Genomic DNA, 14,529 nt, shown 5'->3' on the forward strand with positions numbered 1-14,529 from the left:
CAGCCACAGTGCTTGCTTGAGGTGAAGAATATGGACTTGAAGGAGAGCAAGTGTAATGATCCACAGGCCTCCAAACCAGAAGATCAGAAACTTTCCCATCAGAAACCACATATACACAAAGACAGCATGTGTCACAGCGGGCAAGAGCAGTGTGATCCCATACATCTGCAAATGGTATCACAAACTCTTCACAGACTGGACATAACTGGACTCACTTAACTCACTCTTAACTGAACTGCTAAAGCTGGGAGGTGAGTAAGCACTCTCTGACTGCAGTAAAATAAGGAGGTCAGATGGATGGTTCTTGGAGGCATCAGCTGCAAAAGAGAAATAACTGACCTTGTACAGCAGTTCCTAAAAAGATCAGTCTTTCAGATATAAGAAGTTAAGAGGACTAATACACAGGATGTCAGGATTTAAAGTACCATGCGTATGCCTAGTGCAACCAATTTCAAAGGCATGCAATGGCATGAGAGTTTCATTATAGCCATGTAACAGTGACAGCTGGAATTAAGGTCACCTAAGTATTCCCATTCCTACTCCCTGCTTTCAATTGTCCATAATTAGCTGCCTAAAACTTTCACACTGCCATTGAAATTCTGTCCGCTTAGGAAGGAGATTTTCCAACTTTTGGAGAGAAAAGTTTGGAGAGAAAACCATCTGGGCCAATATCCAGAGAAGGGCTTTTGTGTGTTTTGGGGTTTTTCTTCCCAAAAAGTATGCTTTTCCCAGGAAAATTATTCTGCACCCTCAGTTTTTATAAGCAATACTTAGAGGCAAGGAGCTGAAATACAGGAGCGAATAGCTCTTAGGAAAATCTAAGGAAGATCAGTAGTGATGTATTCAGGTTACAAATGCCCAAATACCATCAGTCACACAAGTTCAGTACTGAATTTGGATTCCCTCTTTTGACAACAGCATGTTCTAAACAACCACTCTCTAGATCGGCCGGATTTTGATATCAGTGACACCGGTTCACATCTTGAATCACTTCATTGATTTAATTACCTGTTAACAATGCAGTAATTCTGGATTGTGGGTCTATAATTAAGATAAGATTCTACCCTTAATCATACACATTATCAATAACTGCCCTTTATTTAATTTTGAATTCCTTTTTCCAGCTCAGGTGCACATCCATTTTCCTTGTGCACATTTTATAGCTTTTCTATACATACTGGATCTGAATTAGAGCTACTTGGGGGGGGTGTCATCTTATGATTTTTCTGACTTTCTACATGCTTATTAGACCTTCTGCCTTGAAGAACCAAGAAAAAAAATGAAAAAGAAAAATCAGGTTGTATGCCTATTACTTGAGAAAGTTACATTGTATTAATAAGTCAAAGAATCAATGAAGTTGAAGGATCGTTGAATTTAAGTTAGAGAAAGAGATGGATATTAGGCACATTGTTGATAATTAACCATTTCATCCTGAAAATTCATGCTGTTCAGATAGAGTACACTGATGGTTTCAGATCTTTACAGGTGAGGAAAAACACTAAGCTACCGCTTCTTGCACTACACTGGATCAACTCACACTAGCATTTAAGTGTACTTTGTATTTTCCTCAGTATTTTGAGTTCCCTGTGCTACTGTGACCTGTAGAAACAGGAAAAGCTGGAAGCAAATTTAAAGCAAGAAATAATCTCAGTTTTTAAATCAATATAGTACAAGCCTATGCCAGTGGTCTTTTTCTTATTTTGATTTCAATAGGAATTTCTGAAAAAAGCGTCACAAGTGAGATGAAAATGCTTTCTGGGAGTTATTTCCTCTCTCAGTGCACAGCATTTCACCTATACCTTTAAGGCCACACCTGTATCTATACATAGTTATAGTCGAGTGTGCCATCAACCTCTAATTCCAGAGCTAAATAAACAAGTAATCTTGGCCACTGTTACATTGCCGTGTTTCCCAGTTGGCTGAATTACCGTGGAAAGATGCTTTCTGCTTTGTTTCTAGCCCCAGTCACCCATAGAGGGCACCCTTATTGTACCATGCTAATCCAAGGACCATGCTTCCTATTCGCAAGGACCATGCTTCCTATTCGCAAGGACCATTCCCTTAAAGTAAAGCTTTTAAAGCAGAAGTTGTCAAATGCACTATATTTATTTGAGGTTTTTTTCTCAAAATGCTCCTTAACCTTAAAGATCATTTTTACATAGATAAAAGATGGCTTTTTTCCATTTTTCAACATTATTTTGCAGAACAAGAAGAAAGGGAGAATATTATTAAAAATTCTTTTAAAAGCTTAATTTTTCTGGCTTTTGTACAATAGATGCACTTCTAAATAAAATTGCCTTCAGTGAAGAACAAGAAAAACTTTCACTAAAAGTTCCATTCTTTTCACCTCATATCAGTACTAAGCAAGTACTTGAGGGAGCACGTACAGAGCCTAGGATGCTTGGGTTTAAGGACTTAGGTTTTAAATTTTGGAATCTGTATCCAAAAACACTACCAAATGTCTTTTCAAACTTATTACAACCAGGAACTCAGTTTCATCTGGGTGCTGCAAGACTCTGAAAAGTCCTTGGAAAGATTTGGCTGCTGCAGCTACAATAATTTCTCTTTCTGTGCTCTGTTCAACTTGTCTTAAAATTTCTTTTGTTTCAGGGACTGAGAGGGGAAAAGAAGCATTTTATGGAGGGTGAGGGAGAACAGCACACATACAGCAAGCGAAGCTACACAATACTGGTAGATACTTGTACTTTTCAACTTGCTGTAAAAAAGAGGGTCACGTTAGACTCCCTTGAACTTCAGCACACTTCCTTTTCTTGGGGCACGTTCAGTTGTCACCTCTACATTAGTCCTCACAGTCTGGTCTCCCAGAGCAAATGGTCTTTAGGTGTGTTGCAAAAACCTGCTGCCTTGGTGATCTGCTCATACTGAATTAACCTCCTGACCCAAGGACCGTAAGGTACTGATCGAGCAAGCCACATGCTTCTGAGCTTTACCTGAACACCCACATGGAAGATGTAACAAACACACCTCATGTACAGTTTCAGCCAGCTTTGCAGCTAGCTCTTGGCTCTGAATTGATTTGTATTTCACCTCCCTCTTTCTCCCAAATACACACATGCACACTTCTGCTCCCCAGGAAGACTTGAGTTACGTCGGACCCTAAAAAGGCCAAGTGTCATAAAACAGTGGTCTCATCTACTCACTTGCTGCTGCCGGTCTTTTCAGCTAGGCTTCCTTTGAGTTCAACTCAGATGCAAACCTTAGCCAGTACTTCAGGCTTTGGCCTGCAGATGTGACAGTAAGCTATTCACAACTCAAATTATACGAGGTACTTCCTGATATCGGGATGACTGCAAGCTTATCACTGGGTATGAAGCAGAGAGTCTTTCAGTTACAAGCATCCCGTTGAAGGCTAATCCATCCACCAAACAAGGTTATCAGGTGATAAAACTCTGCTTTCCATGGAAGCATAAGTATCTACATGGGAGTTAAGAGAGAACAAACACAAAGAAACTCAAGTACTGTGATGAGGGTGAATAAAACCTGAGTGTGCCAACGGAACTAGGTGGGTCTTTTCCTGATTACCCATAGGTTCTTGAAAAATTCTTTCCTGAGGATCTCTTCTCAGGTGCTGAAGTGGCTTTATGGATTTGGCCTTTCAACTCTCTCCAACTTAGTTCCCTAGTTAGATGCACACAGTCAGTCTCCAGGGGCTGGGAAACTGTGGGCGTCCTTTTGTTGTAAGTGAATTGTGCTGAAGCAGCTGAGAATCTGCACTACTGAGGATGCAGAGGACAAAGTGAGCTCCCATTACACCCACTGGTGTCCTTTGCAGTGGTGGCCCAGTGGGCAGCTAAGCAGAGGCATTGGATGCAGCTAACAAGCCCTGTTTGTGAGCCACAAAGCAGCAGGGACAGTGCAGAGCTGCAGAGAACTACCGAGTACCAAATGCTGCACCTGACAGTCTGTGGCATCCTCACCCACCTTAGTAGCACAGAGAACAGGAGGGGTGTGTGTGGGGAGGGAGATGCACGGCACCTGCCTGCCTCTCTGCTTCTCCCCCCTCATAGTGAGAGAAATGCGTTAACAACCTCTAAAATCGTCACCTCCCAGGAAAGAAAACTGCCTCCTTCCTTACCAGCTCTAGTACAGGGACACATCAGCGAGTCCTTAAACCAACCAAGAACAGGCATGGTCATCAGAACTATTTTGCAGCATTTTCCTGTGGTATCGCAAGTGCCTCTGCAATACCCAGTAGAGAGACTATTTCTAAATTAAACCCACACCAATTCTATCAGACATGAGAAACTTCAAGAGCTGTATTAAAAACTTACCCCAACATCTGTACCTAAGGACACAGAAGATTCTCTCATCACTTGAAGTCATTGAAACAAGATGTCTGTTTCTAAAATAAACATCCTGACACACAATACTGAGGCAAGAATTACTTGATGAAAATTCATTACTTCAGTAGAAATATTGGGATAGGCAGTCGTTTCCCAGGGGAAGTACCCAGGTATCTTCTTAATACAATCCCCAACCACTCTGCCTAGATACAGACAGTTAGTTCTATGTTGGTTTCAGATGGTGGAAGGACAGAGGAGAGCCCAGGTGCCTTGCAGAGGATGAGATGACAGGGAAAATCCATGCCAGTCATGGCTCAATGCACAGAGAGAAAACAAACACCTCACCTCTCCCCCAGCCACCCAATTAGCCAAGGAGGGAGCCACACTACACTCATACCTGAGGAGCATCCATCCACCCAAACCACAGCCTGGCTTATCATCACATGGGAGCAGGAGAGAGTAGGGGATAATGGACAGGGCATAGCCCCAGAAACAGGGGAGGGTACAGCACCTAACACAAGAATCCACAAAGACACATGGACTAGGACAGGGAGTAGCAGCCTGACAGCAGGGCTGCAAATAGCTCTGGCCAGAGAAGGCGACAAGGAGATACTAAGTGTCTGGGAAAGGAGAAGGGTGGCATAGGTTGTCCTCGAAGAGGGGAAAGCCCACAACATCTTGGAGAAAGTATCAGAAAGTTATTGTAGTGGTAAAAAGAGCAGACCATTTGCAAGTTGCTGGTGGGCAGGGTAAAGGCTGGTGTCCATTTCTACTGAGCAACCAGCCATGTACTGAAGGGGTCACATGCTGTGGCTGCTTGGTATCCACTACTCTCTCCCAGCTAGATACTTGCTAGCCTTCAGCTGAGACAAGTCTCATTAAGATGGGCTTGATCAGGTACTCATTTCAAGCTCTCCTGAATGCACACCTCCTTCCCTTGGGGTCAGAGATGACCTTCCACACTAGACACAAAGGTGAAGTCCCTCCACCTCCTCCCTGCACACAGGGCAGTTAGTGCTGCTGCCTGGAGTAGGCAACTGGCATCATCCCAGTCACCCAGGTCTATCTAGAGCTGGCTGTCTCAGCTCCCTCCACACTTCAGAGTGTCAGAGGGGCAGAAGAAGCAAAGCTTAGAGCAGTGCCTTGGAAATCTCCCTCGGAACGCTGTCAGTAAGAGGGTAGTTAGGGCTTCCAAGGCATTCTTGGGAAATCCAAGAGAGTTAATAGATTTTGTGGGAGAATTAAAAAAAAAATCCAAGTCTGCTGCAGGAGTTGGAGAAAACCAGTGGGTAAAAGTTGTGCAGATCAGCCAAGCTTCAAGTGAACCTACTATAAAATAGAGGCTCCTTGGGAAGGGACCATTAAGGCTGTGACTGTGCCCTTTTTGTTCAGTACAAGAGGGGACAGTCTGGCACAGTGCATTTTAGCTGGGCCAGGCAAGAATGACTGGTCCAGCTAGAAAAACAAGGAGGCTCTGGTGAGCTGGAACATCTTTCCATAGTGGCATTCAGTCAGGTCTGCTTTTTCAAGAGAGCACAAAGGGAACCCTCACAGCCACTTTCAGGAAGCCAGACAAGGAGCAAAGACCTTTCATCATCTGTTCCTCAGTCCCCCCAGCTCCACCCCACAAGACATTTTCCAGACTTTCCAGTCAGCCCCGAGATGTTGACTGGTGCACCAGCTTCATCAGCTCTCTGGCATGATCTCGCTGCATTCCCTCCCACCTTCAATGAGATAAGAGTCGGGAATGTCTCACACAATGGGTGTTACTACTCAACTCTGGAAACCAAAGAAAACATCAGGACATTTTTACTGCCAGTCCCAAGGAAGGCATGGGATGACTTCCCTATGGGAGCAAAAACATTTTTCCTGGTGAAATACCAACTCTGAAAATAGCTCCTTTCAGGGTTGATCTGGGGACAAAAGAAGGAGGCTTCATCAGGGAGGGATCAGAGAAGGGAGCACCTGGCAGAGAGTTGCATCAACTCAGGTAATTTGAATGCTTCTGATTATCAGAGATGATTCACTTCTGTTCACTTTGCACTGAGTATTATGAAAGAAATTGCATTTATCTGCATTGACTCACTGTTTCACAACATGAGGTTAAGGTATCGTTACTACTATGACAATGGGAAGCCTTGGACATCCAAAACCCTGACACCAGCCAGGGAAAGACTGCAAAAGATTTTGGTAAATCCAGACAAATCAGGAAATGTGATTAAAAAAACTCAACTTCCTCCTCCTCTATTAAAGAGATGGTGTGAAAACCCTGAAAATAAAAATGCAGATGTTCTGAGAGAGCTGTCTGTCAAGAAGTCAGGAGAATATTTCTGTCTCTGGAAAGATTTCTGCTTTGATTTTTATCACTGCAAGCTGAGTTTTACTTGTGGAGAATCAGACTTACAAGGAACATACTGCTATTCATTAGTGTACAGAGTCACTTTAAATAAGCTTATGGACAATTCTCAATCTCATACATCCTTGTTAGATGGGACACCTGGAGCTGAGAATACAAAAAGTCAAAGTTTATGGCAGGGATGATTTAATCAGCTGACCTAAAATTACAGCAAAGAACTTGCCAAATTTGAGAGGGAGGTAGAAGTTAATGGGTGAATCAAAGACAGCTCTTAAGAGAAGTCACAGGAATGAAAGAAAGGCAACACAGTTCTCTGTATGTTTGTTATGGTGTTACTTATCAGGTACAATTCATATGCTCTGAAATAATGGTTCTCACTGCTCAACCAGCACTGGTATTTGCTCTCTCTACTGTCAGAAGTGCTCAACACCCATAGAGGAGATAGGGTTTCCAAAGCATTGGCTTCCACTGAAGCATCTACATTGATAACCATGTTCAGAGGAAATCTGACTGCAGTGGACACAGTCTGAAAGACTTCTTAGCCAAAGTAAGTTTTTGTTTGCCAAAGGAGCCACATTTTTTATAAAACAAAGAGGGAATGGAGTGGGAAAGGGATACAACTTTACTCAATGAAGCGTTATTCCTCAGACTTCTCCCCAGCCCTTGCCTTCCTTCTGCCTCAGCAAAACACAATGTCTTCTTGGTCAGGGATAACATCCCCTCTCCAAGGTCCTATAGCACCAGGTTAAAAGCCTGCAATTATTAGGCAATAGTTGTAAAGTGGTAGCACCTAAGTAAATGCAGCTTATGTAAGACTCTGTACATACGGATATGCACCAGGAGCAGATCTTAGGAAATATGGTACGGTCCCCGGTAGGCAAAGAGTGCAGAAAGGAAAAAAGTACAGAAAAGAGGACAACTTGACTAAGAACTCCGAGGCCCTCAGCAGTAGAGCTGGGAAGAGATGCTAGCATTGCTGAATCCCTATTTAGCACCCTACTTCTCCAGAAGAATATTCACCACAGCTCACATTTTGTTCTGGACAAGTGGCATGGCCCTAAATTAAATGACAGTGAGGTGCAAAGCATTGATTGTCCTATTAACTGAGTATCTGTGCAAGGTTGCCAAACAGGAGGTAAGAGATACACATCGGACTCTGATGAATGAAACACAAAAAGATACAAGTACAATCACATTCTTATTGCTGTAAAGAGCTGAACTCTGTAATTATCATCGGTGGGGAAGTGTCTCAAAGAGAAAACAAGAAAGGAAATTACGATGTGTCTATTTATTTCCATAGCTACTGTATGACTGAGAGACACTCAGCAGCCTCTGCTATTTGTAGGAGGGTTTCCCAACAAAACATACCAAAGGCGCAGGAAAAGGGCTTATGTATTGTTTTCTCAACACACAGCAACAGCCTGACAGGTAAAGTTCTCCACCCCGTAAAGCAGAGGATGTAAAAGCATGCTTTCCTTTAGAGACAGTGGGGCATAAATCACAAAGCCAGGCTCAGGGCAGGGAAAGAGAAGACACACACAAATGACCAGTGATAAGAGGAGGAAGAATGTCTACTTCACCACTGCAGGGACAAAGGGAGGTGACGTGCTAGAACAAGCAGACTGACAAGGGCCTGGTCTGCCAGGTATGATCAAGACTTTCATGCTGCCCATTTCCCAGGTCTGCTAACCACAGGGGCTCAGACCAGACACCTGTGGTCTAAGAGTGTGCTGTTCACATTAATGACTCCTGTATTGTCACACAGTCCTTAATAGCAGAAAGGTACAAAGGTCCAAACTTACCAGTCTCTCAACCCTCTCACTCAGGTCTCTAAACCTTCCTGAGGACTGTCTGGATAATTCATTATTGTACCGGATGTTGGTGATTTTTATGTTGCCACTGTAATAGAACAGCTTCTGATCTGTAAGGGAAAGAAGAGGAACAGGCAATACTCAAAGCACTAAGACAAATGAACTTTAGAAAGGGGCTGACTGATATCCAGACATCTAGGGGGTGGATGAGCCTTCATTTGCATCCAACCCATTCAAATACAGCTTCCAAAAGCAAGGAGCCCAGGAGTGAGAACTCAGTTGAGTTAGGTGATCTAAGCCAAGTTGTGACAAAAAGCCCAGTTCCCCCAGCAGTTTTATTTGCGGCCAACCAACAGCACTTTGGGCTCGCACAGGATCACAAGCTGCATCTTGCTGCTCAGCTACCTTCCTTCCTTGGCCTGTATGCCCTCGCAATGCCAAGCCCTGTCAGATGGCTGCTGGTGATCAGGGCAAGGGAACAGAGGAACACCACAGGTAGAAGACAAGGAGAAGGCTCTGTTTGTCACTCACATAAGGGAGACTAGAAGACTTGTGTGTTGACCTCATCACAGAAGTAGATCATGAGGAAGATGTGAAAGCAAGTGAAAGCCAACAGAAACCACAGCCCTAAACCACCTTGCACAGCAGGAAATGTTCTTAAGAGATCTGCAAAGATGCTAAACGAGGAAGGAAAGAGAGTTCTAGGGAAGCTGGTGGTTTTTCCCCAAATGAGCTTTAAACAGACTGATGAAAAGCAAACTCCCAGCATTGTGTGGCACAAGTACAAAGAAAATGCATTAAACACAGGAACAGTGATACGTTATGTAAAACTTACCATATGCCAGAAAATAAACTAGGAGACCAATGGTGATAGCTGCTGCCACTGCTGTTCCAATAACAATTAGAGCAATTTTCCAGGGCTCAAGATGTCTTATTTTGATGGCTGGCTGATGAATTCTGGGGAAAATAAGAAGAACAAAGGAAGAAGGTTAATAAGAGATCCTTTTCTATTTAGAAGTCCCCCAAAATGAAGCTAAAGTTTTCTCCCTTAGCATCATCTGATTCTTTCCAGCAGTATTAATTGAATTCTCACCCAACACCCTTGAAAATGAAACCATGACTCAAGACTATTTTGAAATAGATGTTGGGATATGCAAAAAAATCACTGAACAGACAGGGTTTGACTTGCCTTTTTTTTTTTATTAGGGCCAAATAAAATAGGAGTCCCACTAAGCACTTTCTTATGTGACCCCCAACTGGAAATTTGCAAGAATAAAACTTATTTCTCAACTAGGTGAACTTTTATACAGAAACGTAGGCAGTTTTCAATCGGTTAAATAAATCAGTTATCACGGTCACACTGGCACCTTTGCTCCTAAAACTGCTTTGTGCAATAAAATTGGTAAAAAGCATCCCATGCTTTGTGTAGTATATCTCTATGCATTATCCAAGCTGCTCAGTCCATTTCAGCCTCCAAAGCAGGGCTAGACAAAAAAAAAAGAAAGATATTTCAGAGGGCTAGCCTGTGCTTCCTGTTTTACTCAGACTAAATCTAAAAGCAAAAAGGCAAACACTGCTTTTAGCAGCATTTGCTGAAGTGATGGAATGAGAGGGAAGGGCAAAAGCCTGTGAGCAGACCAGGGAACATAGGTAGGAAGCCTCACCAGATACTTCCTCTGCCATGCTCTTAGTTACACAGGTGCTAATCCAAATTAAGTCCAGGAATGTCAACAGTCAGCTGGTCAGTATTATAGTTAGAAAAAAAAAAAAAAAGCCTGACAAAGGTTACTCTCAGCAATTCTGCCTTTGGCTATAAACCCAAAGACATCTGAAGATCCTTAAAGCCATTTTTCTATCATGTTATCAGCCATTACAAAATACAGAAGAGGAAGCCACAATTTTTGGCAAAGAGTCCTTCATTCTAGAGCCAGCTACCTCACTCATGCAAACACATACCCCGTCAAGTTAAGGTACAGCTTCCCCAAGGAAAGCAGGCTGCAGGGATCCCTCCTGAGGGTATAAGGCATCTCAGTGAGTTTCCACATTCATAACACAGTACATATAGCTCACATCCAGAACACATACCTCATGAGCCAAAAGCTGAAATACATTAAAATAAGTTGAAACTAATTGCAACTGACCACTACAGGAATAAGACAGCAAGCACACTGTGCACTGTACATAAATATCGAAGCAGGTTCTGATAGTTCGTTCTAATCTCATTGTAAAGCCTTACAATTACAGCGTTGTTGCTTCGGCTTGGAAAACAACTGACTTAGGCTAAATATCATGACATTTGATTGACTGAAAATGGGAATACTCATTTGTCACTCATATCTGTTCTGACTTGTCCTGGATCTCCTAGCTACTGTTTTCTTCACTCCTGCTATCCTCTAAAACAGCTATTAATTAACCTCTCATCTCATCTGGTTTGCTTCAAAATGCATCTGTGAGTCTGTAACAAAACAAACAAAAACAATCAAGACAGAAGTTAAAACAGTCCTGTTAAGAGTTTGGAGGTGAACAGCCTCAAAGTTATTTCTGAGACTACTGTATGGAAGTTGCCTTAAAACTTTAACTGGAGAAATGAAAAATATGCAGGTATAAATAGGACTCTACCTCATTAAGAAGAATATTTCTAAATAGTAGCTCTCAGGTGAAACCATAAAGTCAGTGGCAAGTTCAGCTTTAATTTGTCATGTGGATTTATTGGGGGGGGGTTCTGCCACTCCAGCTAGTAGTCCATTGCATGGCTTATATACTTTGCAAATGTTTGAAGTGAGACTAAATTACAAGAAAAGTCAACAACAACAAAAAAAAAAAAACCACATTTAACTTGACACAACCTACTCACATTCATTCTTGTAGATACTCTCATTTGTCAAGTTGTCTTGATTAAGCTGCACGGAAGGAAAAACACGTAGAAGGTCTTTCAGCTATAATGATCCTGGCATAGCCCCAAACCAAAATGCTGGGTTTGAGAAGCCCGTTTGAAAGGCTGAATGCCACCTCTACACCACAGCAGGCGAGTGTGAAGAAATTGCTGCCTATCACATCAGTGAAAGAGCGGTTTCAGACAAGAAGTAAGACAGCTGGGACACAGTTAAATATAGAGTACTATACAATTTGAAAGCTTTTCAGCATTCTTTTGTACACAGTATGACTTTTTTTTTTTAATATAACTCCTATTCTTTATTTCTTCCCTTTCAAGTTCCATGTTATCATTCAGCAAACAAACCCCAGTCCATAACAGTTACTCACACGTGTAATTTTACTCACACACATGACTTTCACTTAATTCATGAAACCTGTTTGAGAGCATCATTTCAAAGAGGTGCAAAGGGGACTCAGCATCAGCTTCTAAATGGAATTTCCTCAGACAAGCAGCTGGTTGATGAGTACATCTTAGAAAGTCACTTAATAGAGGGGGGGGGCTTTTGTGGGACTTAGGACATCTTGTTTGTCTTCCTAAATAAACTTTCCCCCTTCCTTTTAAATAACAACACGAAACAACTGTTAAGGTTTACTCGCCACTCCTAATTTGTTTTAAAACAAAAATTGGTGTTAAAAACAACAGGTATTTTTGAGTAAAATGTCCTTGGTTAGGCTGTACCATCTGGATACTTCCCCATTTGAACAGAGGTTCAGACTGAGCCACCAGGAGGATTTCAAATCCAGATTTTCAAAGATTGTGAGACAAAACCACAAAGATTCCTGGGCTGATACTTTTCCATTCCCATTAACTTTGAACTTCATTGCTGCTTTGCTCTGTCTCCCGAGGATCATTCCTCAAAGATGAGGAATTATTTCATCTGACAACATGTCCCATTGTGTAAAGTTGGACAGTAGTTACAGTGATTCAAAACACATAAGAGAAGTAACTATCCCAGAACTGAAACAGCTTCGATCCACATGATGACCCATCAGAGCTTGAATACTCTGCAGAGAGCTGATAAAAGTTCAACAGTGGGAATTTATTTTCTCAAACCAAAAGTCACAGAATTACTAAGGTTGAAAAGGGCCTTCGAGATCATCAAGTCCAACCATTAATCCAGCACCACCGTGTCCCCTAAACCATGTCCTGAAGCACCACATCCACACGTTTTTTGGACACTTCCAGAGATGGTGACTCCACCACCTCCCTAGGCAGCCTATTCCAATGCTTGACCACTCTCTCCGTAAAGATATTTTTCCTAATATCCAGTCTAAACCTCCCCTGGCGCAACTTGAGGCCATTTCCTCTCATCCTATCACTAGTTACTTGGTAGAAGAGACCAACACCCACCTCACCGCAACACCCTCTCAGGTAGTTGTAGAGAGTGATAAGGTCTCCCCTCAGCCTCCTCTTCTCCAGACTGAACAACTCCAGTTCCCTCAGACGCTCCTCATAAAACTTGTGCTCCAGACCCCTCACCAGCTTCGTTGCCCTTTGGATATGCAAAGTAAAGCAATCCCTGCTGACTCCTTGGAAACTATCTGCTCAACAAAGGGGGAACAGGGAGCATAACCTAGAAGTGCACAGCAGGATTAAAAACACTCCAGGTGAGAAGGTCACTGAAATCCTCCAGAGTCAAAAGAGAGTTTTTAAATCTGAACCAAATACCAGCTGAAAGCCTTCCATTGACCTCAGTGGGCTTTCTGTCAGGATCCCTTCTGCCTGCAGCCTACATAGTCCTCCCCTCTACCCCAGAGACTCTGCTCTTTCCCAGACAACCATGCCCGCACAGTAATCTCAAATACACTGCAATCAGGGACTGGATTTCATCTCTCAGCAGAAGATTGCAAAATGGCAGCTTAAGATTTGTCTGATTAGCAAGAGAAGTGAAGTATTTGCTTACAAAAAGAAACAACAAAAACTGATATAAAATTGCCCACACTGACATAACAATTTTACTTTGTTGTCCTCTCTTTGTTTCCTAATAATGCCTAACTGCCTTGGCTTTTTCAACCGGCATTCAGCTGGCATTTTCCTAGAAATACCCACTTAGACCTTTCCTGAGTGGTGGTAGGTGATTTGGAGCCCTGCATTCTGTACTTGGGTTCTTCCCATAACGAGGACAAAAGCAGCGCCCCCAGAACCCTTTCCTCAACAAGCAGGACACACCAATAAACACAGCGCCAGAGGGATACCTCCCTTTATGCATTTTACAAGGCAGATGTAACAAGGACACAGCTAATTACGTCTGCCAACTTTTAGTAACAGAGAAGTATCACAGGGAAAAAAAAAGTCAGTCTCAAAGAAAAATTAAAGATCTTACCTAATATCCTAACTTGTTTAAGGGTGCTATTCAATAAACCCATCATAAACATCGCATTAAATAAATCATGCATGCACTTGCCTCACTGCAGCCTGAAACCCTTAGTTTACAAAATAAATTAATGTCTTCTACCCATTGGAATTTAGATTCACTTCTTGCAAAGAAACAGAATTAAAACTGCCTTCTACAAGTCAAACCGCCTGCTTCAGAGGAAAAGCCTCAAAGGCCTTCCTCGCCAGGGCAGAAAGCACGCTCTGACAACTGTGGGAACCCCTCCATTACCTGCAGTGAGCTTCATATCAGAGAGTGTCCAGCTAAGTCAGCATGACCCGTGAAAGAGAACGCAGGCTCTGCTTTGGCATGCACGCACTGACAGTGTCTGCTCAAGAAAGGTGCTGACACCACAGCCTAACAGCCAAACCCAAAACAGTCACCTCAAGATGATGTTGTGGGCTATTACATGTCTTTTGTTTTCAGTCCTATAGGAGAGGCATGCTTAGACAGACAAATTTTCTCCACAATTTTAGAGTATGTGCGGTACTTCTCTCTTATTTAGGTGCTTTGAAAAAAAAAATTGATAAAAAAAAACTATCAGCCTTAGCAATAATTGTAATATATAGATACACACATAATAGTACAGTGATGGTGTTTAAATCTGTTTACTGGTATATGAAACATCACTGTAAAACAACTATACTTACATCACTCCTGAAGAGTTCTGCAAATCTGATACAACAGATCAGCCCTTCTGCCTTCGTGATAGTTTGTGTGCATCCATGACAGTGTATATCCACCAAGAA

At 42.4% G+C, this 14,529-nt stretch overlaps 1 protein-coding gene across 1 annotated transcript in view; it reads right to left on the reverse strand.

Annotated features, from left to right (window-relative positions):
* The window catches only part of LOC309405070 (transmembrane protease serine 11E-like), a gene marked incomplete at both ends in the record, with an annotated part of 44,604 nt that overhangs the window by 26,477 nt on the left and 3,598 nt on the right, over positions 1–14,529 (reverse strand). The window contains 2 exons of the mRNA XM_081999754.1: positions 8,463–8,581; positions 9,307–9,428. Coding sequence (XP_081855880.1) covers positions 8,463–8,581; positions 9,307–9,428 — 241 coding nt within the window. The remainder of the gene's footprint in view (positions 1–8,462; positions 8,582–9,306; positions 9,429–14,529) is intronic.

Source organism: Phaethon aethereus (assembly GCF_964289735.1).
Source record: "Phaethon aethereus genome assembly, chromosome: 4".
NCBI lineage: Eukaryota > Metazoa > Chordata > Aves > Phaethontiformes > Phaethontidae > Phaethon > Phaethon aethereus.